The 24,227-nt window shown below is 48.7% G+C and overlaps 10 protein-coding genes across 10 annotated transcripts; 3 read left to right on the top strand and 7 right to left on the bottom strand.

The window, feature by feature from the left end:
* Positions 1 to 244: 244 nt before the first annotated feature.
* N7518_009656 (Rad4 family protein) lies at positions 245 to 2,953 on the bottom strand (the record flags this gene model as incomplete). The annotated part of the gene is made up of 1 exon (XM_057190582.1): positions 245 to 2,953. The coding sequence occupies one exon, from the start codon at positions 2,951 to 2,953 to the stop codon at positions 245 to 247; it is 2,709 nt and encodes a 902-aa protein (XP_057038238.1).
* A 229-nt stretch (positions 2,954 to 3,182) lies between these two features.
* Positions 3,183 to 3,698, top strand: N7518_009657 (CoA-binding protein; the record flags this gene model as incomplete). The annotated part of the gene is made up of 2 exons (XM_057190583.1): positions 3,183 to 3,267; positions 3,319 to 3,698. 2 exons carry the CDS (start codon positions 3,183 to 3,185, stop codon positions 3,696 to 3,698), a joined length of 465 nt encoding a protein of 154 aa, XP_057038239.1.
* Positions 3,699 to 3,914: 216 nt separating this feature from the next.
* On the top strand, positions 3,915 to 4,964 carry N7518_009658 (uncharacterized protein; the record flags this gene model as incomplete). Its single annotated transcript, XM_057190584.1, has 1 exon — positions 3,915 to 4,964. One exon carries the CDS (start codon positions 3,915 to 3,917, stop codon positions 4,962 to 4,964), a length of 1,050 nt encoding a protein of 349 aa, XP_057038240.1.
* A 510-nt stretch (positions 4,965 to 5,474) lies between these two features.
* Positions 5,475 to 6,980, bottom strand: N7518_009659 (uncharacterized protein; the record flags this gene model as incomplete). Its single annotated transcript, XM_057190585.1, has 7 exons — positions 5,475 to 5,720; positions 5,773 to 5,988; positions 6,045 to 6,152; positions 6,221 to 6,496; positions 6,553 to 6,630; positions 6,696 to 6,770; positions 6,828 to 6,980. 7 exons carry the CDS (start codon positions 6,978 to 6,980, stop codon positions 5,475 to 5,477), a joined length of 1,152 nt encoding a protein of 383 aa, XP_057038241.1.
* A 1,757-nt stretch (positions 6,981 to 8,737) lies between these two features.
* On the bottom strand, positions 8,738 to 10,684 carry N7518_009660 (uncharacterized protein; the record flags this gene model as incomplete). Its single annotated transcript, XM_057190586.1, has 3 exons — positions 8,738 to 9,122; positions 9,209 to 9,437; positions 9,511 to 10,684. The coding sequence occupies 3 exons, from the start codon at positions 10,682 to 10,684 to the stop codon at positions 8,738 to 8,740; spliced, it is 1,788 nt and encodes a 595-aa protein (XP_057038242.1).
* Positions 10,685 to 11,118: 434 nt separating this feature from the next.
* On the bottom strand, positions 11,119 to 12,009 carry N7518_009661 (3'-5' exonuclease; the record flags this gene model as incomplete). Its single annotated transcript, XM_057190587.1, has 1 exon — positions 11,119 to 12,009. One exon carries the CDS (start codon positions 12,007 to 12,009, stop codon positions 11,119 to 11,121), a length of 891 nt encoding a protein of 296 aa, XP_057038243.1.
* Positions 12,010 to 15,543: 3,534 nt separating this feature from the next.
* Positions 15,544 to 16,260, top strand: N7518_009662 (DJ-1/PfpI family protein; the record flags this gene model as incomplete). Its single annotated transcript, XM_057190588.1, has 1 exon — positions 15,544 to 16,260. One exon carries the CDS (start codon positions 15,544 to 15,546, stop codon positions 16,258 to 16,260), a length of 717 nt encoding a protein of 238 aa, XP_057038244.1.
* Positions 16,261 to 16,307: 47 nt separating this feature from the next.
* On the bottom strand, positions 16,308 to 18,368 carry N7518_009663 (fungal specific transcription factor domain-containing protein; the record flags this gene model as incomplete). The annotated part of the gene is made up of 5 exons (XM_057190589.1): positions 16,308 to 17,053; positions 17,107 to 17,372; positions 17,429 to 17,617; positions 17,683 to 18,255; positions 18,298 to 18,368. 5 exons carry the CDS (start codon positions 18,366 to 18,368, stop codon positions 16,308 to 16,310), a joined length of 1,845 nt encoding a protein of 614 aa, XP_057038245.1.
* Positions 18,369 to 19,434: 1,066 nt separating this feature from the next.
* Positions 19,435 to 20,752, bottom strand: N7518_009664 (uncharacterized protein; the record flags this gene model as incomplete). The annotated part of the gene is made up of 4 exons (XM_057190590.1): positions 19,435 to 19,846; positions 19,921 to 20,294; positions 20,365 to 20,484; positions 20,573 to 20,752. 4 exons carry the CDS (start codon positions 20,750 to 20,752, stop codon positions 19,435 to 19,437), a joined length of 1,086 nt encoding a protein of 361 aa, XP_057038246.1.
* Positions 20,753 to 22,196: 1,444 nt separating this feature from the next.
* N7518_009665 (uncharacterized protein) lies at positions 22,197 to 24,098 on the bottom strand (the record flags this gene model as incomplete). Its single annotated transcript, XM_057190591.1, has 2 exons — positions 22,197 to 23,807; positions 23,865 to 24,098. The coding sequence occupies 2 exons, from the start codon at positions 24,096 to 24,098 to the stop codon at positions 22,197 to 22,199; spliced, it is 1,845 nt and encodes a 614-aa protein (XP_057038247.1).
* Between the last annotated feature and the right edge of the window lie 129 nt (positions 24,099 to 24,227).

Below are 24,227 nucleotides of genomic sequence, written 5' to 3' on the forward strand. Positions count from 1 at the left end.
GTCACCGCCTATAGAACCGGTGGCATGCCCGTAATGAACATTCAAAAAGAGTCTTATATGTCTAAAATCTATAACCTAAAATAGACTTGCTTTTGCGGGAGCATCCTGAATTATGTGACAAAATCTATTTGCATGGGGAATATTTTACATCGCGATGGCATTCCGACCAGTTCATATGTTCTACGGAGTAAGATACACAACCCAAACCCAGCCATATGGATGGTACGTACATACATTGATTCCATTAACGACCTTGCGTTCGTCGGGTCGAGCGAGGTATGTATTCAGGTTCTGCTTCGTCCTCGCCATTATCCACCTCGTTATCTGAACCCGAGGAGACAGACACCGGCGGGGACTCCGCAACGGGAGGTCCGGATTCGAATGGCTCATTGTCATCGGGGTTATCATCGGTGTGAGACGGACCTGCAGGACTCTGCTGCTGATCATGGTGCTCGACGATCAACCCATCGTCTGCATCATCTTCATGACCAGGAAGAAGAAAGCCACCGCCATGATCAATCGCGTTATATGACGACTCCCGGCCAGGCATTTCTTCATCACCATCATCATCAGATTCGTCGTCCCGCTTTTTCTTCTCCACAGCGAAGGGATTATGCGAATCGCGCTCCCGATCAGCATCCGGATCCCCACCTCCATACTCATCTCTCACCCGCTCCATAATCCGTAACCCAAACAGAAACTTCCTCCACGTCTGCAAAATCTTCTTCTCGGCCTTCAGCTCCTCCCTCTTCCTCTTCTCCTCAGCTTCAACCTTCCAAGCATCCCTAAGTAGACCCTCGTTCTCAGCCGCAACAACAACACCCTGAATAACCGGTACAGCCATCTTCGACCCAAACTCGAACCCCGTCACGGCCTCCGCATAGTCAATGCCAAGCTTCTTGCATACCCGCACGGTACCAGGTAAGGGGACATGGGCCGCGCCCTCGGGCACCATACTCGGCACGAAGCAGTCGATATTACCATATTCGTTCTTGGGGATGCGGCCGTCCTGAATAGGCGGCGGGATGATGTACTCTGTCTGGTCGCGTGCGTACAAGCCTTGCAGGGGTTTCTCGCCGGTCTGGCGGTGCAGTTCGTCGACTTCGCGTTTGCGTATGAGGGTCACGGCGCGGATGGGCACGCGCTTGAGCGCTACCGCGCCCGGTCTCGGCTTGCGGCCTTCTTTGTGCCAGCTTTCAGCGGACAGGCATTTTAGCACGTCTGCTCGTCGGAAGACGGGTTCTTCTTTGGCCCGCGCGCCTTTTCCGGCTATGAAGGTTCGCACGGGCTCGGCGCCGGGGCGGAGGGCTTCTTCGCGGCGGAGGAAGCGCTCTAGCACGAACTCGGTGGAGGTTCGGAGGCTTTGGAGAGTATCGGAAGTTTGGGCGGTTTTCTTCTTTTCAGGTTGGTTGGGTTGTAAATCTCGGGTTTCTTCGAGTTTGTCGACTGCTGTTTTGCTCTTGCGGGCTCGCTGGTACCCGCGCATTACCATCCCGAACCAGTCAAAGGCGATGTAATGCCCGCGTGGACCTACGGGTACTTTTTCCAAGGGCATTCGGAAGCCCTTTGTTTTACCAGGCCAGGTCCGCCGTCGAAGGTATCTTGTTGTAACCTCTTTAGCAGTACCATCGGACGAGTGGGCGACAACATAGCATATGACTTGTTTGGCCCGGTCTGCTTTTGCACCGCGTGGCTCGAAGTTTGCCTGTAGGTCTGTATCTGCAAATGGCGCCACGGGGTTGGAAAGTACAAGCGGGTCGACAGATATGATCTCATTCGTGACGGGTGAGGCAACTTCGGTCCAGTAGATAGGAAATGGCAGATCCGCATCGAATTGTTTACGCTTCTTCGCTGGCACTTTATTTTCAGCGTCAGTCTCAGGCTCGGATCCTTCCGACTCCTCTTCATCCTCGGGGTCCTTATCTGCCTTGGAAGGTGTGGGAGGTGTGTAGGTCTCTCCTTTGGTCCAGCCAAAGCCCAGCGGTTGTAAACTAGCCACCAGTCTGGCCTCAATGCCTAGAGCACGGACGAGAGCCGTGAAGAGCTGTGCGCCGACGTCCCGCGAGCCCTGCATACGCTCGGCGGTCGCGCGAAACTCATCCAGGTTGGCGATACGCTCACCATGGTGCTCCGGGTCATGCTCCTCCTCGCGGAAGTCGGTGATTGCAGTTTCAAGAGCAGATACCGGCCGATATCCATACTTTCGCAATCCTGGCGCCGTGATATGAAACTGTTTCCTCCAGTATGCGACCAGCACCTTCATCAATATGATGATTGGATCACCACGGCTCATATCCGGATGGCCTGGCTCTAGTCGCTCGGACTCATCACTCCAGTCTTTATTCTTCTTGGCCTTTTTGTCTTTCTTTTTACTCTTCGGTTCGGGTTTCGGCTCTGGAAGTTCTAGGCCCGACGCTATACGCCATTTCTTGACTTCCTTCTGAATCCCTTCCGGTAGCTTTTTGCGCAGGATCTCATGCACTTTGGAATCGTTGCTCCAGGAATTGCGGATGGCGTTGTGGAAAAGCAAGCATTGGACATGCATACAGTGCGTCTGGATCCGGATTTGGCGCTCAATTTTACTAGGCCCTTTCTTACCCTCCAGAAGATCAGACACATGTGTCTCATTTTGGTCCAGAGTCAACTCTAGGTCCTGTAGCTCCGGGGCCGCGACGGGCCTAGTGACGCTGGTCTTTGTGTCTATCGCATCCTCCCAGTCAATATCCTCTTCTTCATCTTCGGATTCTTCGGACGCAGAGGCATTTTCTTTGAGGAGACCTTCAGGTGCATCGCTCAAAGAGTTGGAGTCGGAGTCGGAATCGGAGAGGTGGAACGGAGCTTGGGGAGCTTGGGGAGCTTGGGGAGGAGCTTGAGAATTATCGGGCCGGGCCTGGCGCTTGGCCGGGGGCGGGTCCTCGGAGGATACGCGCTTGCGGGGGAGAAATGGTGGCATAAATTGTACGAATGAATGTGAAGATGAGAAATAAGGAAGCTCGCCGAATGTCGGAGATGGGAGATGAAGGGATAGTCGTCATCGGCCGAGGTTGCAAGCGCTTGACTTATTTCCTGCAACTTGCAACCTGCAACTTTCCTACTTAGCTACCGTTTACAACTTAACAAAACTATTTGACTCTTCAAGAACATAAATCAATTTATTCTATCGGATTATCATTCAAAGCACAATGTCAGCAGTCAAGCGATTCTTCTCTTCCCCCCGCTTTGCGGTGGCGGGGGCCAGCAATGACACTCACAAGTTCGGATACAAGAGTAGGGCAACACGCTCTGTTCGCATTTGGATAGAGAACTAAATAATTACAGTCCTCGCCTGGTATCATGAACACTCTCTACCGGTGACACCGCTGAATCCGCGAGCAGCGCAAATCACCCTCCCCTCGCGTGCCTATGATACAGTCCCGTCGCCGGCCGGTTTGCCATCGCCGGCGCAGACTTCTCTCTCAGTTGTGACTCCCCCGATTGTGACGCTCCAGTTGCTGAAGGAAGCGCACTCGGTGGGGATCCCTGCAGTCTGGTTGCAACCTGGCACCTTTGATGAGGAAGTGCTGGACTACGCCCAGAGTCACTTTGAGGCGGTGATTGCGGGCGATGGAGGACGGGGCAGCGAGGGATGGTGTGTGTTAGTTGATGGCGATGAGGGATTGGAGGCAGCTGGAATACAATGGACCAGCCAGCGATTGTAATTTCCAAATGGATTTGATATATGAGGTCATGTAGGGGGTTTAAATACTGCGAGACAAAGAAGTGACTTGTAAGGAAAACACTAATTGCCGCCACGGCCAACATCCAACCTCTCGCTTTTTTTTTCTTCTTCAGAAATTCTTCTTTTTTCTCCGATTTCGATCTTTTGATCTTTTGATCTTGGACCTATTTTGTCTTTATCCCTTCTTTCCTTCAAAATGCCAGACATGCACGCTGTCTTCAACTCTCCTAGACTCGACCTCTCAAATGCACCCTCTCAGCTATTCAAAGTGCCAGCCTCAACGGCTTCCACGTCGCTTTATTCTCTCTCGGTCAGTCGCAAGCGACCACGTCGTAACACAGAGAAACATTCGTCACATCTTGAGTCCAATTTTACTGGGTCTCCGATGATCCAACCCAACTACCGCTCAGTAAGCGTTAGCGGAGGTAACGACTTGCACGCTTCGGCCGAGCTAGATTACCGTCCAAACCGATACCGCGAATCCTTCCTCCCACCCTCATTCGATTCCAGCGACGAGTCAGCAAACCTAGCAGACTACAACGGCAGTCGCAAGCGCAGCCGCCGTGACTCTGGCATCATATCCGCAGGCCCCGACAGCCCCAGCACCACACCCACAGGCTGGGGCCAGACCGTGATCAAAGCTGTGAGCAAAGTCCTCGATCTATGCTGGACGGGCGCATTCCGAGGGTTCTACGCAGGAGGAGGACAGGGCTACGACATGTCATCCAGCCCAGCAACAACTCTCGAATCCAGCTGGCTGCCCTCAACCAGCCCATCCGCCGAGAAAGATACGTACAGCCCGAGCACGTTTTGCTCGACGCCCGTGCCCGGTCAATATCCAGACGACGAGGTTGATCCGAGCTGGGTTGTGGTCTCCGGGAGCTCGGATGCATTCGCGGGCAGCGAGCTTGCTAGCCCGTCACTCAGCACACGACGCGCTTTTCGGGCATCGAGTCCTCGTCGGAAATCCGCTGTTATGCCCCGGCTCACTAAACGGACTGCGTATTCCGTCGGACCCCACTCGCCTACTAAGGGACAGGGGGGCCTGCCATCCCCTCGGTTAAAAGATGCCCCCGTGTCTGCCGATATACAGCGACAGGCTGCTAAGATGCGCCGCAAGGAACGACAAGAAGATGCCAGTCTCCAGCGATTGAATAAGCAGTTGCAGGCGATGATCCGCGAAGGGAAGGAGGCGTTGGGCACGACGGTGGTAGTAGACGATGTGGACATGTATGACTCTGATTAGGCTGCGATTCGCCTTTCCGAGCATCTTTTTCCATCTCGAGTGGTATGGCTGTTTTTGATTTCATCGCGTGTAACGACCTGATACCCCCCAAGGGCGCTCTTTAACTGGGTGGTCCGGACCGGAAACCCCGGTTTTGATTTGGCTACGATTAACGATTTTGTCTTTGGTTTTTGCTTGCGCTTCTTGCAGCTTGGTTTTTGCTTGCGCTTCTTGCAGCTTCGTCTGTCTGTCTCATTATGTGGCAGGGTTTCGGTTTTCCTGCGGGTTTCTATGCCCAGACTTCAAAATTGCCTGTGTTTTTACACTGAAGCTTCGCTTTATGATTGAATCAAGGAAAGCATTTGACATTGTTTGGAAGAATAAATGACAACTCAAACTGAACAACTGAATAGCATAACCGATCGCACATCCCGAATGTCGGTCGACTAGTCAAACTACTTTCATAAAATCCTCATCACAATCTGATCGAGAAGAAATAAAACACACGCAATTGTCCCGCATATAGCTTACTCAGAAAGCAGCACCAGAGGCCTGCTTCTGCTCACCAGCAAGACCAGGGCCAGAGTGAGGACCAGCACCAGACGCAGGGTCAGGAGGACCCGCAACAGAACCATCACCGATCTTAGAAGGGGAGCTGGAACCAGGCTTGGGCATAGCACCTCCGGAAAGGAAATTGGTGACTTTTCCCAAAGCACCGCCCTCGAGGAGAACACCAGCAAGGGTAGAGCCCTCGATGGGAGCTTGGTCACGACGCATCTAGACGAATGTTAGCTTGGTGAGCTGCTTCTCTGCTATAGGTGGCACATACGGGCAAAAGGCCAAGGCCGTGATGAGCGTTGCCCTTGAGAGCACCGAGGCCATCCTTGCCCATTAATCCGCCGAGGAGGCCGCCGGAGCTCTCGCTCGGCTTTGCTGCCTGTTCTGCGGCTGTCTTCTTGGCACCCTGCTTAGCCTCGTTCGCATTCGGCGCAGCGGAATCCAGTTGCTCCAACTCTTCGGCGCGCTTGTGGTTCTGGGTAACGGGCTATTTGGATTATTAGCGCTTGTGTTCCTCCAAGTGTGGCCTGGGATAGAACTTACACCACTGCTAGTCAAAGACTGCAGGACACCGAAGATCCCCTTGGAATGGCCCGCCTGACGGGTATCGAGCTGCTTGGCAGGCGTTCCGCTCTTCTGTTTATCCTGGTCCTATGTTAGGTCAGCTTTCTTTTCCTGGTTCTAGGGACTGCTTCAATGCCTGATAACCCGTGTCGTACATTCGTAAGGAGATCTCCGACGATGGGAATACCCCGGAGGCTGCTTTCCAGTTCGTCCTCCAAGCCTTTTCCTCCATTCTGGCCGGCATTTTGACCTCCGTTCTGGCCTTTGTTTTGATCGTGGTTTTGGCCAGCATTCTGACCCGCGTTCTGACCTGAGTTTTGACCTGCGTTCTGGCCCGCGTTCTCGCCCTCATTTTGACCGGCATTCTGGCCATAGTTCTGATCGACGCTTCGGCGCTTGTTCATGCCATTCTCGCCGCCAGTGTGCGTGTGCTAGGGTTCCGTCAATATCCCGCCCCTTAAACTGACTGCTGACCGAAAATACATACCTTTCCGAACAGCCCTCCGATGATTGGCAAGCCACTAATACCATCTTTCCCGATATCTCGGCGCTGGTTCTGCTTGTCCTATAGGACGTCTCTGTTAATACCCCTATTCTTTATCTCTATTCGAGAGAGAAGGATAAACTAACGTTGCCAAGAAGCTTACCAATAACCGGAAGCTCGTCGATCAGGTTATGGTGCTCATCGCGCTTGGCATCCTGCTTCTGTTCGATTGCTGTCAGTCCCTTTTCTTTCACTTTCTATCGACTAAAAGCACATACCCCTGCGAGCATAGGTCCAAGAAGAGGAATATCCCCAATGATATTCTTCTGCTCAACCGAACCCTGCGCCTCGGCACGCCCAGTAAGCTGCGCAACGGGGGCCGCCAAGCTGACGGCCGCAAAGAGTGTAAGGGCGTAAGTAGTCTTAACCATTGTGTCGGCTGTAGACCTGTATCGCAAGTATCAAGGTGAAAGAAAGGAAGTGTCGGCGAGCGACGGAGCTGGATGGAGGAAATAAAAAACAAGAAGGGATATTAATGAACGTCTGAGGGAATGCGAGTCACCTCGGGGGATTTCAGACTTTCTATAATCTTTCTAGCACGGATCGTCTTCGTGGCATTCTGTCAGAACTGAGATATGAAGGGGTGTTGTCGCGGCCTGCTCCAATATCAACACCCCTCGCGGCGAATCCTGTAGCTTCTTTCGCCGCTCTGACAGTGTGGCTGGATTCTTTTCTCCTTCAACAGGAATGCACCAATGCTTGATCTCGACAAATCTCCCCGTCGATCATGGGTTCACCTCCCTGCTATGCAAGGGGTGACCCTGGCTGATCGTGGGAGACGATGTAGGGTCCAAAACCTGCACTGCTGGTGCTTCTGCCCTGAACATTTAATCCCGCGAGCTTCTTCCCGGGTGGTTGATTGGTGGTGAGCAATACGCCCTGCTTAAGGGGTTGTTGTTTGTTCCTGGGAGACATCCTGCCTCCTGCTTGGGATCTCATCGATTTGTTTACTGCCACTGGTAATGATCGCTCGGAGCGCCCGTATATATTTAAATGTGACCTCAACCTTTGGTTAGTATTTACAGACCGCAATCTACATACGCACTGTATGTTGGTTATAAAGATGTATTTTGTGCCCTTCTTTGTGATGCATATATTTCATCACCTTCTACACAAGGCGGCCAATTGGCCTAGTGGTAAGGCATCCGTTTCCGGTGCGGGAGATCGTAGGTTCGAATCCTGCATTGGTCGTTATCTTTTTGTTTTTTACTCCCCATCCCATCAGTTACAGTCATATTTCATGAGTATTTGCACCCGGGTACTTCTATTTTCTGCCGGAAGAATTTTGCATCCACTCACATCTAATCCTGCTATGCGAGTGGGGTCTATACCAGTAGTAATCGAAAGGCGGTATAGCCAGGGCGGTCAACAATGGAAGTACTGGGGTGCAAATACTCATGCAACGCCACTGTAGATGGGACTTTTATTATTATCTTTGGGGGCTTTTGTTCATCCTCATATGGCAGATTCATACATTTTTATATTGTTCTGTCAGCATTCCCCAAGGAAGTACACATCGTATCACCAGAATCTTGGTCTGGAAGAGGTCTCATGCAGATACGATTCGATATTAAAGACAGAGCTTACTTGGAGACAGGCATAAACATTTAGAAAGACTGTTTTTGAATAATACAGTGAGTTTAGCCTTCATTTCACTCGTCGTATTACCGACTGTCCTCTAGATTGGCATTTCTTTCACTTGCGATGGTCGAACCGATCAATTTCGCTGACACTACTTCAGGGAGACTGTCATGAGCATTAGATCAATCGGAACCTAGTAGGCTCAGTCATGAAGTCTAAGATCATCTTCGGTTAGCAATCCGGAGTAACGGAGATGTAGGTCTTAGATTCTAGGACACTTTCGGAGAATGGACTAAATACTCAGCCAACGATACTGCACAAACCGGACTAGAATCGTCTTGATTTCTTTAGGGACATAAAAGTGCGACTATTAACAGAGCAGTTGTATAGGATTGAAAATACCACTATACATTTAAACATTCGGCTGACTGATTCACTCTACTAGACCTACTGTTTTTCTCACCTCAAAAAGCGTCTCTAATAAGGAGAGAACATGACCCGCCTCTTGACGTCTAAGAAGGGGTTAAAATCGGGTGAGGGTGTTTTTTCAAGTAGCCCAGGGGACATCAAAAATCGACCGTGGAGCGATTGGCTTCTCACGCTCCTTCTTTTCCGCCATATCGGTGATCATCCAGGGATCTGGCTTTTCGAAGACGACATAGTGGTTCTCAATACTTGTCGATAATGTCCGTAGCCAGTCAGTGATATGACCTAGGAGATCATACTGAGTTCGGGATCTTTCAGCGAAATCACTGTACCACTCTTCTCTTGCCCCTTCCATCTCGCAGTGAAACACTAAGACAAACTCCTTCGTTGCGGGTTCCTTGATCTCGTCCGCGGAGTGTTGATCCGGAGCCCATGCACCGCAATTGGTGACGAAAGCGGACCAGGGAGAAGTTTGGCCGCGTGCAAAGACTTGCTGGATCAAAGTCCTAAGATATCGATTGTTAGTAAAATAGCATTATAAAGAGGGTGGGTAAAACAGAGTCAATACGTGTCATTGAAAGTGTGCACATACTGCGTGTAATTTCTTATGGCATATCCAAAGGAGCGTCGGTCATTTATATTCTCTGAGACATGGAAATTGGTTATGTCCGCATTGGAAATACTGTCCAGCCTCCGTGGGCCTGCTGTTCCTCTGTATGATAGCTCCTGGATGGAATTTCCACATCCATCCGAGAAATCCCGAAGATATTCTTGCAGTCGAGCTTCGCGTTCTTGCTTGGGTAATTTGGTATTTGTGAGTTCTTCAAAGAAGCAGAGTCAGCCCCGCTACCTAAATATGGATTCATTTTGCCATGTCAGAGAAGGCAAGCATACCAAGGAATAGTAAGAATTTGTCGCTGTCCCCTCCACTTTCTTTTTCTTTACCCCAAGCTAGTGGGGGGCAATCTCCTAGTTTCCATAATTTCGCACGAAGTGCTTCAAGTTGGCTTTGTACCTTTGTGTTTCCACGCTGAGCACGGAAAGAAATCATTTGAATGCAATCCGCCTCAGAACTGTTGATTTCAAGGGGTAGATTATGCCGAGTTATATGTGCCATCATGTACCACGCACCAGCGGGCCCAGCGGCTATGCGTTCCCGGGGGTTTCTTCGCGCCTGAGACATACTTTCCACATGATACTTATCTTTACCAGACTCATTTTGATCTTGTTTGGCGCTGTATATTGGCTTTACATCTGCTTGAAAAGCTTGATGCTTGATTTGACACTGCGGGGAGTCTGGAAGAGGATCATCTGATACGTGATTGAGCTGGCCCGTGCAAGCCGAGACCATATACATCGCATCTTTGATAAGCTCCGCTATATGTTTTGTGAGATCTTGACTGCCTCCCTCTCGAAGCTGCAGATGACCGTCAAATTGTGGAGTTGAGTTCCAAAAGAGCAGTCCAATGAAAAACTGGTCCTCCGAGTCTTTGTCTCTTTGGAGCCATTGCCCACAGGCGTATGCTAATTCAGAGCTAGAAAAATTTCCATTGACGGGTCTAGAAAATGCGCTTCCCCATTTGGCTTCGAAACCAGCTTTCTCGTCTAGCTGAGAAGCAGATAGAGCTGCTGGAAACTGGAAGGAGACCAGTTCGAGGTGACATGAGTCAGGAATTTCGAGGGGCAAATCAATTTGAACGCAACGATTGGAGGCATGGGAGATATATCCCAACATCATGCTGAAGCCAAGAGAATACTGAAATAGTTTCCAGCCAAACACGCTTTCCCACTGGATCAATACGATAATCTGCTGACACGGCGAGACATCGTTCACTGATGACCAATAGAGTCTTTGAAAACCAGGGATAGTCGAAACAAAGCGTAAAGACTTCTGCCAGAGTATTGATGCGCGCTGTGATGCATCGAAGACGTCGACCTCGGGGTGGAAAGTAAATTGAAGAATCCCAAGGACCGGATCATCGGGAAGTTCGTCGAGTTTGGCTGAAGAGTATGGTAGGTCATGAAAACGAGGTACGACTTGCACGTACCCTGAATGAACGCCAATCATTGTAATCTCGGCCTGTAACTATTCGGGAGTTCCCAGCTGCGCGTCTCAGGTCCGGACTCGGCGAACTTGGCGGTGAAGGCGTCAATTGATCCTCGAGGTTTCGCTCGTCTTAATTCACTTTACCTAACTATATAAGAGAAATAAATAATAGTAGCGCTCACTCATGGTACGTAGATATGATTGGCCAATCTTGATAATTACAGCTATAAATTGTTCGCGACACATAGGTCGCTATAGTGACATATGTACCGGATGATGCCTGGCACTCGGAAAATGGTTCCAAAATCAATCAACAACACAAAGTAAAGAGGTAGAGGAGGGAAGGCAGGACTAAAAATGGTGCATATTCCAGGAAGTCCATGAGCGCAATTCCAGGATCAATCAGACCAAGGGTCATATCCTTCGGGCCATTCAAACTCCTCCGCGGGATCCCACTATCGAATATCTTCGGGGTCATCGTCGAATGCTGTATTACGTTCCCAAATTGGAGTAGAATGGGTGGCAGGAAACTTGCCCTTGGACTTGCTTTTACCATATCTTTGTCGGCTCTGTGCGAGCTTGTTCTCTTCCTGGAGTCGAGCTTTTTCCGCCCATACTTTAAGGTCCTCCGGGTTCCTGATACACCAGATGACGACATCTCGTGCTGCATATGCATCTTCTAAAGCACTATGCCCGCAATCGCTAGTCTGTATGTTCAAGCCCAAAAAGTCCTTCGCAAGTGTTTTCAACGCCCAGTTGCGGGTCAATGGCTTCGTTGATGGAATGGAAGGGTAGACAGTCTCAGCAGTCAATATCGCAGAATCAACAACTTTAGCATGAGCCATGCCTAGTACTTCAAGATCGTACTGGAGAGAATGACCAACCAACACGGTCGAATCGTCCATAAACTCCCACAATTTATCGCGTGCCTCTCGCCAGTTTCTAAATGCTGCACCACAGGCAACGGCGCTACTCATGATGGTCTGCGTCACGCCAGTGAACTTATATCTCCAGTCAAGCACCTCCTCAGACGGATTCACATAGCGACTGATAAGCACTTCGCCGCTCAAAAAGTCGATCGCACTGAGAAAAGCGAGTGTTTGGCGACCGTTTCTGACTCCGACCATCTCACAGTCAAGGGCGATGGCACAAACAGTGCCCGCAGCTTGTAGCTCCGTGTGAGGTGTCTCTCGAAATTGATAGGCTGGAATTGATCCTTTGCGTGGGCATTTCTTGTTTCTGATGGTTGTGGGACCTATGATATATCCTTCCGTCTCAAGACGATTCCATGAATGGCACCTCGAACGTAGATATCGCAAGATGAGATCCTGCTCCAGAAGGTTCATATTTGTTGGATAAGCCGCAGTGCTAGATGCAACACATGGTAGAGCTTCTGTTGAAATGAATATAAGCCTCGGATTACTCAGTGGGTAGATACGAGGCTCCTTACCTAGTATAGGGCCCTCGTTGATGTTTAGCGCTGGCATAGAAGCCAGTAAACCATGTAACAAATGACCACCCGGAATTTCCGGTCCCTGCTCAGAGGGTCTCGAGGGCTCATAGGGGACATCTGTGGGGATAGATATCGACCGCACAACGGGTGTCACCGCTGCGCTTGATAGTACACTTAGTGGTGATATCTGAACATCGTTTGCTCTACCCGGTGAGGCTGCCTTGGTATAATAGCTTTGGTAATGTTGTATAATCGCCGTCTCATCCTGAAAGGTTTTTTCGCAAATAGGACACTGGAGAGAGTGACGCTTCTTTTGGAAATGATTTCTAGCACTAACCAAACTCGGAAAATTTCCCCTCTCACACCCAGGACAGTAAAGCCGAATAGAATATTTTTTAACCATGTTTATAACATTGAAGCTGGTCGGAATGATAACCATACGTAGACGCAGCGTGAAGAACAGATGTAGAGAGATTTATTTGTCTGCCCAACCTTTAGTCTGGCGCCCAAGGCATACACGTAGTCAAATTCATGCATGCTGCGGCCAGAAACTATTGGTAAGTACAGGGGTTTTCGAACTACGCTGCGGCGCGCTGCTTCTCCACAACTCCTGCGCGACCATGCGTTTTCATTATCTCAGTCTGCTCTATAGGTGGCAAAGCCACTAGTTGAAAGCTATTCCACACAAGGGGTATTTTTAGGTACTGAGACTGCTTAAGGTGCAATATCTTTTATCCTAATACTGTTTTACTCTCACTTCGCTAGGTCACTAACGTAGTATTTTATTTGGAATGATTGGCTCTCGGAGGCTCACCGGTTGCTGCCCTCAACTTAATGAATGCTTATAGGAACTGCAAATAGTTAGACTTGCTGAAGTACGATCAAGAAACATACAACCTACTAGGAAACCGATGTATATCCCGGCTTACAATATATAACTATGTCGTTGATTGTTGCTGGCATCGGGATTAAAGGAGAAAAAACTGGATAATGTACGATTACTGAGAGAAAAAAAGTCGCCCCTCAATGGAGTAGTTCCAATAAAACGCGTTCTAACTTTACCAATCGGAATCTTGAATGTAATCAAAATGACACGAGGACAAAACATCCGATAGTGAAGTTTAGTCTTAAATCAGATATGATATAAATCTAGCATATCCTCCAAAGAGGCGCCATTGATATGTCGATAATCAGTTTCTGGGAATGGCTGCAGCCCAAAAGCGATCCTGTTCAAATTGACATGTCTTTGTAAGTTGCCTAAGGCAGGCACATCGAAGGATTCTATGGTTTCGATATCCTGAGGACAATCTGGTTCTGGAAGCAGCCCAAGAGCTAGATCAGAGCTGGTTCCAGTCAACGAGTACCCACTGGCATTGATATGATATCAAGAAGATATGGTAACTGGCACATTCGTACCAAGACCTGTCTCCATGTTCCAGAATTCAATTTAACAAGCGAGAAATTGATATAGCGTATACTGTGGATAGATTGGTTGATAAGTGAGAGAAGATTATTGCATGAAATAGAAACTCCCCCCAGATCAAGACACCGTAGGCAGAGAGAGGATGGAAAGGCGAGAAAGTCAATATCCAGAACGTCGAGAGTATGTATTGCGAGCGATTGGAGATTTGGCGCAATTTCAATCATCCGTAACATTCGGGTGGCATACATGTTGTTCGGAAGTGCAGCATTTTCAGGCGAAACTGGTTTCAGCCAGTACCTTTGGTCCCGCGAATTTGTATATTCACAGGAATATAATCCAAGATGTCGAAGACTTTGCGTGACATCCTCGATAGGGATCTGCACCGAACTGGTCTGGGTCGGGAAGAAACGTCCGAAATCATAGGTTAGGGGGAATTTCAACTCCAGTTCTCTCAAATTTGAAAGCGGCACGTAACGTAAAGTCGAAGAAACCGCATCCATATAGGCCCTTCTCTGCTCTTGTGAAAGACCCCGGGGTGGTTCGTGAAACTCAAGGGCCGCGAGGTTGAAGAATTTAATCAAACAAGATGACAGGCATCCAAAGAGGTCTTCGATATACAATGCGGCGGTATTCGCGGTAGAATCCGAGCCCGTCTCTTGAAACCCGAAATCAATATGACGAACATACACAGCGTAGGGGCTTTTTGATAGTTTCATAAGTCGTTCAAGATGTGGATGTCCTCTAGAGGCGCTGTATCTCGCATCAATGTGCCGGAACAACCAGGATGCGGCACTGTGACAGAAAGCTTTGTTGACAAGGCGCAGATTCCCTAAGTCTTTTCGACTCCTCCAGTAAGGTACCGAGTAATGCCTTGCAGCGTCCCACAAATATGTAGCACGGCCGTCGTCGAGCCAGACATAAAATGCAATCTGTGTAGATAATTAGCACCGAACCTAAGGCCATAGGAGCAGAGTGCTTACTTGGTCACATATCTCTAGAGGGATATGCATTTTTGTGTTAGGCTGTCTTTTAGATTGACACTGAGGAGATGGTAGGAAACTTGAAGGGACTGATTGAAAAAGGGGTGTAAGATTGCTCCATTACCGTTACCCCTCCGTCCAAACGATCATCGCCTACAGGACCTTCGTGGTATTTTCAGTAAATCCACACCGTAATTTTGCTAACAAATACCACGTAGTACTTTTGTAGCTATCGGCTTATTGAGTACGTGAATAATTCATTGTGCTATCGTCCTGGCAGCGGGGCCCGGTAATAGACTATGTTTGGTATGGAAGCTGATTTCGCTACCGATTACACAGTACTTAGAACCTATCAATACGTACGCATATATACTTAACGAACATTGATATCTATCGGACCTTCTTCTCTATCCAACTCAGTCCAGTTTCTATCTAATATTGACTGACCATTGTCGATGACTCTACTCTGTATTTCAACTTCTAATTCTTTCATCCTTGGCTCTACTGCCAAGAGGCTAGCTTGAGAAATGAGTACGTCTAAATGGACCTACATTGTATGTTGTACATACTAACAAATCGTTATGAACCGTTTCTTGAAGGTCTAGATCTGCTAGTATGAACAGATCATCTCTGGGATCAAAACTGCCTAGAATCGACACAGGGAAACCAAGTCGTAACGAGACAAGATTGATAACTCTTGGAATATATACCTTCATAACATTTACTCTAAGCATCTCGATATTAAATTTTGCACTCTAAAGCTCTATAATCTTCCAATATAGATTTCAAATCCACAAATCACGGACACGGTCCATGAGTTTACCTCGTTGTCCGTGCCAAGACCCTCGACCACGGAGGACGGAGCCTTCGAGCAATCCCGCTCCGCGATTATGGTATTCCAGAAAATGGCAGTCCTAAAGTATTTAAGTAGCAAAGACAGCCAACACAATTTATTGACTATCAACAAGCAAATCAACAAGCAAATCAACTTCATTTGACATTTATCTTTGATATACCTACCAAAATGGCTCCCATCCACGTTGGCGCTCTGCTCTTCGATTACCAGGCGATCGACGTTATCGGACCATTCGATGTACTCAATTCCGCGAGTAAGGCGCTCCTCCAGGCTATCAGTTTCTTCAACCCCATCGATCCGAAACTTATAGCAAAGGCTCCCGAATTTGTCTTCCACCATATCGCAGAGACCCTGGAGCCGGTGCACCTGCTTACAAGCTCTGTGACAATCGTGCCTACGGTCACTGTGGATGACGTCCCGGAGTTGGATATCCTCATCATCGGCGGAGACAATCCTACGAACAGCAATCTTGCTCCGAAGCTGCAGGACCTTATTCGCCGCCATGTCGCCGCTGGAAAGCTACTGTTCACGACCTGCACTGGTGCTGGGGTTGTCGCAGCCACCGGCGTTCTGGATGGCAAGAGGGCCACGGTCAATAACGTCGAGTACAATTGGCTGAAGAAGAAGTACCCGAATGTCAAGTGGACAAAGGAGAAGAAGTGGATTGTTGATGGTAATATCTGGACTGGGAGTGGAGCAGTGGCGGGCATGGATATGGTTGCCCACTGGATCAAAGAGAATTTTGGGCTGGAAATTCTTACTCTCGCGGGCTTGTCGCTTGATTATGAACCGCGGGATGTTGATGGACTTTTCAATGTGCTGCCCCACCGATACGATTCGGCCGGAAATCAGATTTCCACCCATGTCTTTCCGGACGAGATCTGATGTTATTTTGGGCTTGCAGGGTTGAGGTCTGGAGCATGGATAACTTGTCAAAACGCTGTAGCTGATGAACCTGTCATGCTATGAAATGCATCCATCAATAGAATATCACCCCACAGCTTCTCATCTCCTATCTTCTGGACTTCCGTAGCAATGGCGTTTTGTAGTGTAGGCTGATCCGGAGCTTGAGCGACGCGGCGACTCGAATACCGCAACGCAGGGCAGCGGTGCAGCCCTTGAGCAGATGCGGCTGTGTTTTTTGAAGCCCCAAGGTCGTGATGCGCATGGTGACTATCATGGACATGTGCGAGATTCTCTTTTGTCAATGCATAGGAATTCTTCACACTTCCTATAATCTCATGCAGCATTGAAAAGAGGCTCTTGGTGGGTATTTGTCTATCTGGCGATGGTTTAATAGCCTGTAGATTAGATAGCAGTGTATCAAGGTATTCCTCCAGATTCACAGTTTCCTGTGCAATCTCCCCGTTCCATTCAGGTACTTCTGGCAGTCCCACAGACAACCTGTAAAGCACAAATATCGTCAAAATGACTTGATACCACGCGGAAATTGGCAAGCTATTATGCTCCGCAGCGGGAATGGTGAAGAACAAATCGAGATACTCCTTGGTGGAGCTGACGCATTTGACCAAGTTGCTGATGACCATTGGAGGTGTAGATAACATGGTGGAATCCTCTTGTGCCTTTGGAGACGGTGGCCTTCTCTGTCCGTAGCAATATACCAAGCCCATTTCTTGAATCCGGATCTTGACAGTATGATAGCAGTTGATCAGCAACACTAGGGATTCTCAATCAGCTAAATCGGAAGCCCAGAGCTTCAGAGGGCCCTACCCGTGTTGCGAAGATCCGTCGATAGAGACGACCACCATTCCTCTAACCGTGTCGTGAATCGTTCAGCATGGATGTACAGCCGAGTCCCATGAATACCTTCGGACCGGTAAGTCTCGCAGACTTCCTCGGCGAACTGTAGCACTTTTGTTACTGGGTATATCAAAAGGTCTGTGTCGAATTCTGGCTGTTGCTGCAGCATCACAGCGCACCGAAGCATGGCCTCGTGAAACTGGAGATTATTGGGCTTTCCCGAAGACATTGCTATTCTATCCAAGTCAGCTCAAGCCAAATAGCGCTTGTCAGGTGCGAAATGGCATCTTACATGCTAGACATGTAATAGCAGCCTAGATAAGCACGGCATGCTTCTCGGATATAAGCATCACCCAGCTTGGTTCGTTGCTCAAGCAAGTTGGCAGCTTCTTGATCAAGGCGAAGGTCAATGACCATACCGATGCCGATTTGTAAGTACTGGTAGTATTGTGCACTTCCTGGAACAAAGTGGAAATGGTACCTGACATTGGTCAGCTTGCCGGTGCCTCCGATGCTGAGAAGGCAGTATGGAAACTGAGATCTTACCAGGCAAGGTGAACAAGTAATCCCTGGAGCAGATCTAGATCTTTCTCGCCAGCTATGATTACCCGCTGACTGAGAGTCTGCTTAAATTGTCTGATCAGGGCGTCTTGAAGGTGACAGTACTGTGAGGAAGCAGCAGCAACAGCTGCAAGCAATAAGAAGGGGCGGTCTTCAGCCATCGATGCAGCAGTCCAGGCGTATGAAAGCTGCACAAATGGAAAATAGGACGCCATACCGCGGAACTTGTCTAGAAGATGCTCGAGGACGACAGGACCGAGTCCTAATTCGGTAATCCACGCGGCGTCCATCGTAGTGGCGTCCCAAGACTTTTCTGGGACAACTTCGGTGGTATTCTGCTCTTCGCTCGCCCCTAGGGCTTCGTTCAATTCAGGACCAGCCAGGTACCCTTGGCTCATCCATTCAGCTGTTGGGTGTGGGTTGTCGCTGGAATATTCAGGAATCTCAGCCAGCCCATAATCTAGATCAACGGGTGTTTGGACTCCAGGAAGGGGTGCGCTAGATTGTGATAGAAGACCAATGATATCGGTGAGCTTTGACTCCAGCTCGGCTAGTCTCCTTCATCGCCTGTCAGCAAAAGTGACATCTTGAGGGGAGTACCCTCCACGTCCACTTACGGTTTCGTTCGTTGTGAAGCTCGAGCTCGCTGTTTCAGCTCTGAGAATACGCATTGAGCGTTTGATCTGGCGCATCTACTCAAATTAACCAGAGTGCAAGTATACGGTCAGGGATGAGATACCCACTTAGTACAAGGCTGTCCTTCCTCGGGTCGAATACATTTGACCTTAAGGACACGGCATTTTTCGCATGCAAGTGTCACTTTCTTCGGCTGACGAGGTGAGTCCGTCGAGATTGCATTATCCATCGTCAGTCATATATATCAGTGATCTTAATCTCGTAGGCTCAAAGGATGATGGGTTTGTTGCTCTGATATATTTTGAGACCCCAAATCATAAGTACTTAAGCTGACAAATCCTCGTCCTCTCCGCCCTGACCTGCCTGTAGACATTTTAGAAAAAACAGAGAGCGCACTGGGTGGATTATTAGCTGCTCAGCTGATGCTCACTGCGCGAAACGGATGATTACGTAATACACCGGGGCCATGCTCAGTTATACTCAGTGAGAAAAAAGCGGCAGGGGGTAAGCACTAGAAGGGAAAGGGAAACTCGCGCAGTAACATGAAGCCCTAACAACCCTGCATTCACCCGTGACTGCAGTAACTAAAAAGACGCAAAAATGTATTCCTATAGAAGAATAGCAAAAAGTTAACGACCAATGCAGGATTCGAACCTACGATCTCCCGCACCGGAAACGGATGCCTTACCACTAGGCCAATTGGCCAACCACGATGAGTTGTTATGATAAGTATCAGCGGCCGGGACATATAAAGCATAGCCCTGTTTACCAATTTGAGAGTACGTAGACTAGTTTACGCCTTTGTCTTTTATTGAGTAGATTTTCTCTCCTAGGCTTGCTGTATACCGTAATTAATAATTCAAGGGGGAAAAAGGAGGCACGTGAACCGATCCATATGCATAGAGATCTTCATCCTTCAGGCTCATACATCTCGTCGAGTATGACTTCCGTTCCAACTTTTATTAAATATGAATCTACTGTACTTCGAGGGAATATATAGCAAAAGGAACTTAATTCATTTCGGGTACCAGCCCCGAAGTCTAGATCTATGCGTTTCAATCTATATAAGCCCCAAATATCCCGATATCAAACCCATCGGACCTATCGCACGGGTGATCTATCAAGTCTTGCCGAACCTCGCGACGAATGAATCTCCCAATGTGAAGTGACCTGTATATTACCAGGAGCAAGATAGCTCATCTTTGCCATGAAGGGTTGAGTAAGACCGACCAGAGGCATCTCTGGTTCCTCCAACCCCCTACCCGAAAGGACCGTCGCCTTCCAATACCTTGCAAAGCTTGGATCATATATGGAATTATGGGCTGTAGATGTAGGCACTGATACTCTGAACATCTTTTGGATGGCTGGATCCAGAGTTGGGAGACAGGCAACAATTATTCCCAGAGGAGGCACGATGCATGAAAGTATTGACTTCCTGGCTGAGCTGTACGTTGCGTCTTCTGGGTCGAGGTCAAACTCGCTTTTCATGCGGATGGCAATAATAGTGATGATTCTAGGGTATTGGTTAGTCATGAGGTCTGTAATATATATATTCGTTGCGTCCAGATACAATCACGGATTACTCACCCCAGCCCTAGCAGTTGGATACACATTAGTGCAGTCCTCTTGGTCTTCGATAAGGGTATGCGCCACATCCAGGGAAAAGGAAGAATGACAACCAAGAAGCTGAGAGCCGCCTCGCTCGCATTGACACTGCTATGCAACATTTCTCGATCACCGCAATGACCCGGAGTGTCGGCAAGCCATATTCTCTTCGGCGGGGTGCAGAAAAACGCTGTTGCAAAGAAGCTCGCAACCCAGAGAGCTGAACATAGGGCTATGATAATATATGCTAACACGGTCAGAGCTCGCTGACTGAAGTTGTGCACATAATAGTTGAGAATGGACAGCTGAACCAATGCGATCACCGTGACCCAGAGAAGATCACCCGCATATGTAAGCTGATGGTAGGGTTAGCTTAAAAAACATACATCGACAAGAGCCAAATAGACGCCACTCATTGTGACTTACTTCATTAAATTGGACGAAAACCTCAGACCCTCGGACCTGGGTTACCTCTGTGGAATGCAGTCCCATTCCACACAGCACGACCATCATGATTTCCACCACATAGCGACCGACCATAAAGAACTATATGTTTATGGTCAGCTTTGTCGAGATATTGCGGGGAGCCATGGCGCCAATCATTGAGAATAAGCAATGAAATAGATAGCCTTACCGTCGCAACTATAATCAACAAATCATTCAATTGGAGCGACATCCACTGCAATCGTCGCGACCATAGCCGCAGACCGACAAAAACAAAAACAATACCCAAAAGGACCGACTGGACAGCGATATCTGTCTTTCCCAGGGTATTATGACCTAGGGAGTGAACGAGTGTGGAGGGAGACGCCATGAGGGAGAAGTTGACGCCGAAGAACCTCGGAAGGGAAGATTCTGATTTTAATCTTAATTTCTAGGACACCATTCGCAAAATATGAACATTCGGACATGAAAATATTGAGGGGCCTAAGTAGCGCACGAGGGCGGGGCAATTATCTCGAGACCAATGCTCGAGGGCAATTACAGCATTTACACACTACAAAGAGTAAGATCGCCAGACTATGAGCAAGGGCCTCCGGAGACTTGATCCCTCTGTCACGCTGGCAAAACGTGGAGAAGTTTCTAGGAGCTTGATCTTGCTTATGGCCGCTGCAGGTTACCAGGATCTCACATGCAATTACTACTTCATAGTACGACGTACTTTTTCCAATTTAGAATCACACTTTATCTATACTATTGTACAGTAGAAGTATGCATATAGGTAAGGAGTGCCAAGTACTTCCAAGGATTTAACATTAGTATAGGGCTCGAAAACCGAGGTCCCCAATTTATCTCAAACGTCAGTGTTTCATCTTCCGGGAGACACTCCCCACTCGACCTTCCCTTCCCGTGCGGGTCATTCTGTATTCACCGTCTACTTTTTCATACCTTGTTGGACAATATACATGTATAACCGGTTCCTAGGCAGGCTATACCAATTAGGGCTATGCCGGCCAAACACGTAGTGACTTCCACGAGTTACCTACGTCTCACATCTTGTCCTATGGGATTCCTCGTCGCAGATCCACTTTGCCATTTGCATACTAAAATCCTTGGCTATTTTCTGTTGTTGGGATATTGTTTTTACAAAGCCTGTAGAAATTATAATCCAATGATATTTGAGAAGTATTTTGTGCTTTTTAGACGCTCTACCGCTATTTGAGGTACTTCAAATAGTTTACTCTATCGAAATGTACTTTTCAGTTATACATTCTTTCTTTATTATCTTCTACCTTGCTCAAAAATATTATTAGAATTGATGTACGGAGTATCCATATGTCCATAGCTTAGGTACGGAGTAGTATATTAAGATTCGAGATAAGCTTCATGTTAAACCTTATAAACGTAATCTTATACCCGTGAATATACGGAGACATGATCTAAGGAGTCAAGCCACTAAATAGCACTCTAACGCTGAGCTTGAACTAATTGAAACTGTCTATTACCAAGTGATGTGCAACCTTACCTAGGAATCTGACAACGCTCATCCGCATCAGCAGGATTTACCCTAAATCAGACCAAGATGCTGTCCATAGCATGTGTCTCACCACATCGGTTAGATATCACTTGCTGCTACTAACCTACTCACTGTCAACAACATCGCTATGTCATTTCACGTATGAATCGTCCATTAACAAAGACATTTTTATGATCCGCGCGTAATATACTGTCTGTCCAACGCAATAGGAAAGACCCCCCCTACAGAGAAAATCCGGGTCTGTATAGGTACATATGTATAATTTGACTAATTTCACAAACTACCGCCTCAATCGAGGAGCAGCTAGAGGCGAATCAATATGCCCCCACTCAAAATCTTCACTCTCATCCCCATCATCATAATAATCCAAATCAAAACTATCCTCCTCAGAAGAGGGACCGACATGCACAGCAGGGGACGAGATAGGACTAAGTGCCACACGCGGCCGGGACTTGAAGACACTTGCGTACTCAGCATCTTCCTCAAAGAGCCGATCCTGCGGCGTCGAAGCACGCGAGATATCATCCCTTGAATGAGCTGAGTGCGTGGAAGCCTTTCGCGGCGTGATGAACTGGTTGACTGGGAAGGAAGGGCGGGGTCTGCGGCGTCGCCGTGGCGCTTCGTGGGCCACGGGTGGGAGGAGAGACATTGATCTGCGCGTGCGCTCGGCTAAGGTATCGGAGCGCTTGATGGGTTCTGGAGCTGGTTCCTCGTCAGACGAGGGGAGGTCTGGGGAGAGCCGGACGGTTGGGGGCGAGCGTTGAATATGTTCTGATTCTGATTCTGGATGTGGCTTGGGCTCGGGCTCTGAATGGAGCCCTGTGGTTTCCAAGTCTGGTGAATGACCTGGGGTGTGGTAGTCTTCTGCCACTGTTGATGGCGAGCTGACAATCTCTGACAAGCTTCTGAATTGTAGTTTGCTGCTCTTTCTAACCTCTGGTGTAAAACCTGCAGGCTTGACGCGGGATTTCCCATTGATGCGGGAGAGCGCCTCATTTACAGAGGAAAGGAGATATTTATCCGGCCCTTTCAACGTCCGCGCGCGATCCCCAGGCTGACGAACAGCTTTGGATATACTAGCAATTGTGAGAGACTGGTGATCCCGGAATAACACACGTGGTTCTTTAACAGAGGCTGTGCTCGTTTCGTCGGTGCCTCTTTCCTTTGAGAGGGACTTGTTATATTCGTGCCACTTGTGCAGTCGACTTCGTTGGGCCAGAACACGAGCCTCCAAATCAAGGACTAGATCCTGCTTCAAGCCACTGCTGAAACTGTCCACATTCGAGTTTTTTGCCTGCATCCATGCCGCCGAGAAAGGAAGTTCCAGAAAAGCGTCGGCGGTGCTTTGTGATCCGCCTTGGAGCAGTGCAGCAGCCCATTCCTCGCTGCCCAGCCAATTTGTTTGTAACTCACGCACCATCTCGGGATCACTCTGCATATCATTCATACGACCTCCTGAGCCTTGATCCGCACGTTCGGTCAGCTCCACCCTTTTATCATCTAGCAGCTTCGAGAACCGGTCATACGCCACTTGAACTCGGACATGGCGTTCTCCCACAGAACCGAGAGATACTTGGTGGGCAAGAATGAGCGGCAGGAGAGTCCGGTAGTCGGTCGGGGTCATGGCTGACGCGGTCGAAAGTCTCATGGCAGGATTCCAAACCATCTCGTTTGCGGACACCGCCACAACTTTACGGAGAACGGCCGCGGAGAAGCTAGCAAGGAGCTCCTCGAATTTATCGCCCTTGCAATCATCCAGCATGGTTTTGCGAAGGACAATCTCCCTTCCCAGATCGCCATTCTTCTTCAATTCGCCTAGGCATCGAAATAAAGCCGCGCGGAGGTTGACGGACTGTAGAGGCTCTAACGGGGGGAAGAAGGGTCGGAGTTTCTGTAGGGGATGTCAGCCAAGTTCACGAATTGGAGGCCTGTGATTGAGTGACTGTACATTATGGGCGCTCTCTGGATCCCAAATGGCGTAGAGGTGATACAAGGCCCATTCTATCAGTCGGATTCGGTTTCGTTGGTTCTGTGGTGTCGGGCTCAAGGTGGGGAGAGATATACCCGGCCAATCCTCGCGTTGATCCAGATGCAATAGCTTTAGACTGCGAATAAACACATCCAAATGTGAGGGACCTGGCCAGTCTAAGGGTTTCGGCCGAACAGGCCTTGTTGCAGCCATCCTGTGTCGAAGGGGACTTTAGTAAACAGGCGGCGGAGAGTAAACATAGATAACGAATGTTTGCACTGTTTGCAGCGCCTATCAGACCCGCCTTTGTTGTAGATTGTTTTTCCCCTCCTCAATTGTCCT

This window comes from Penicillium psychrosexuale (assembly GCF_028828465.1).
Source record: "Penicillium psychrosexuale strain IBT 29551 chromosome Unknown utg000005l, whole genome shotgun sequence".
In the NCBI taxonomy this organism is placed as follows: Eukaryota; Fungi; Ascomycota; class Eurotiomycetes; order Eurotiales; family Aspergillaceae; genus Penicillium; species Penicillium psychrosexuale.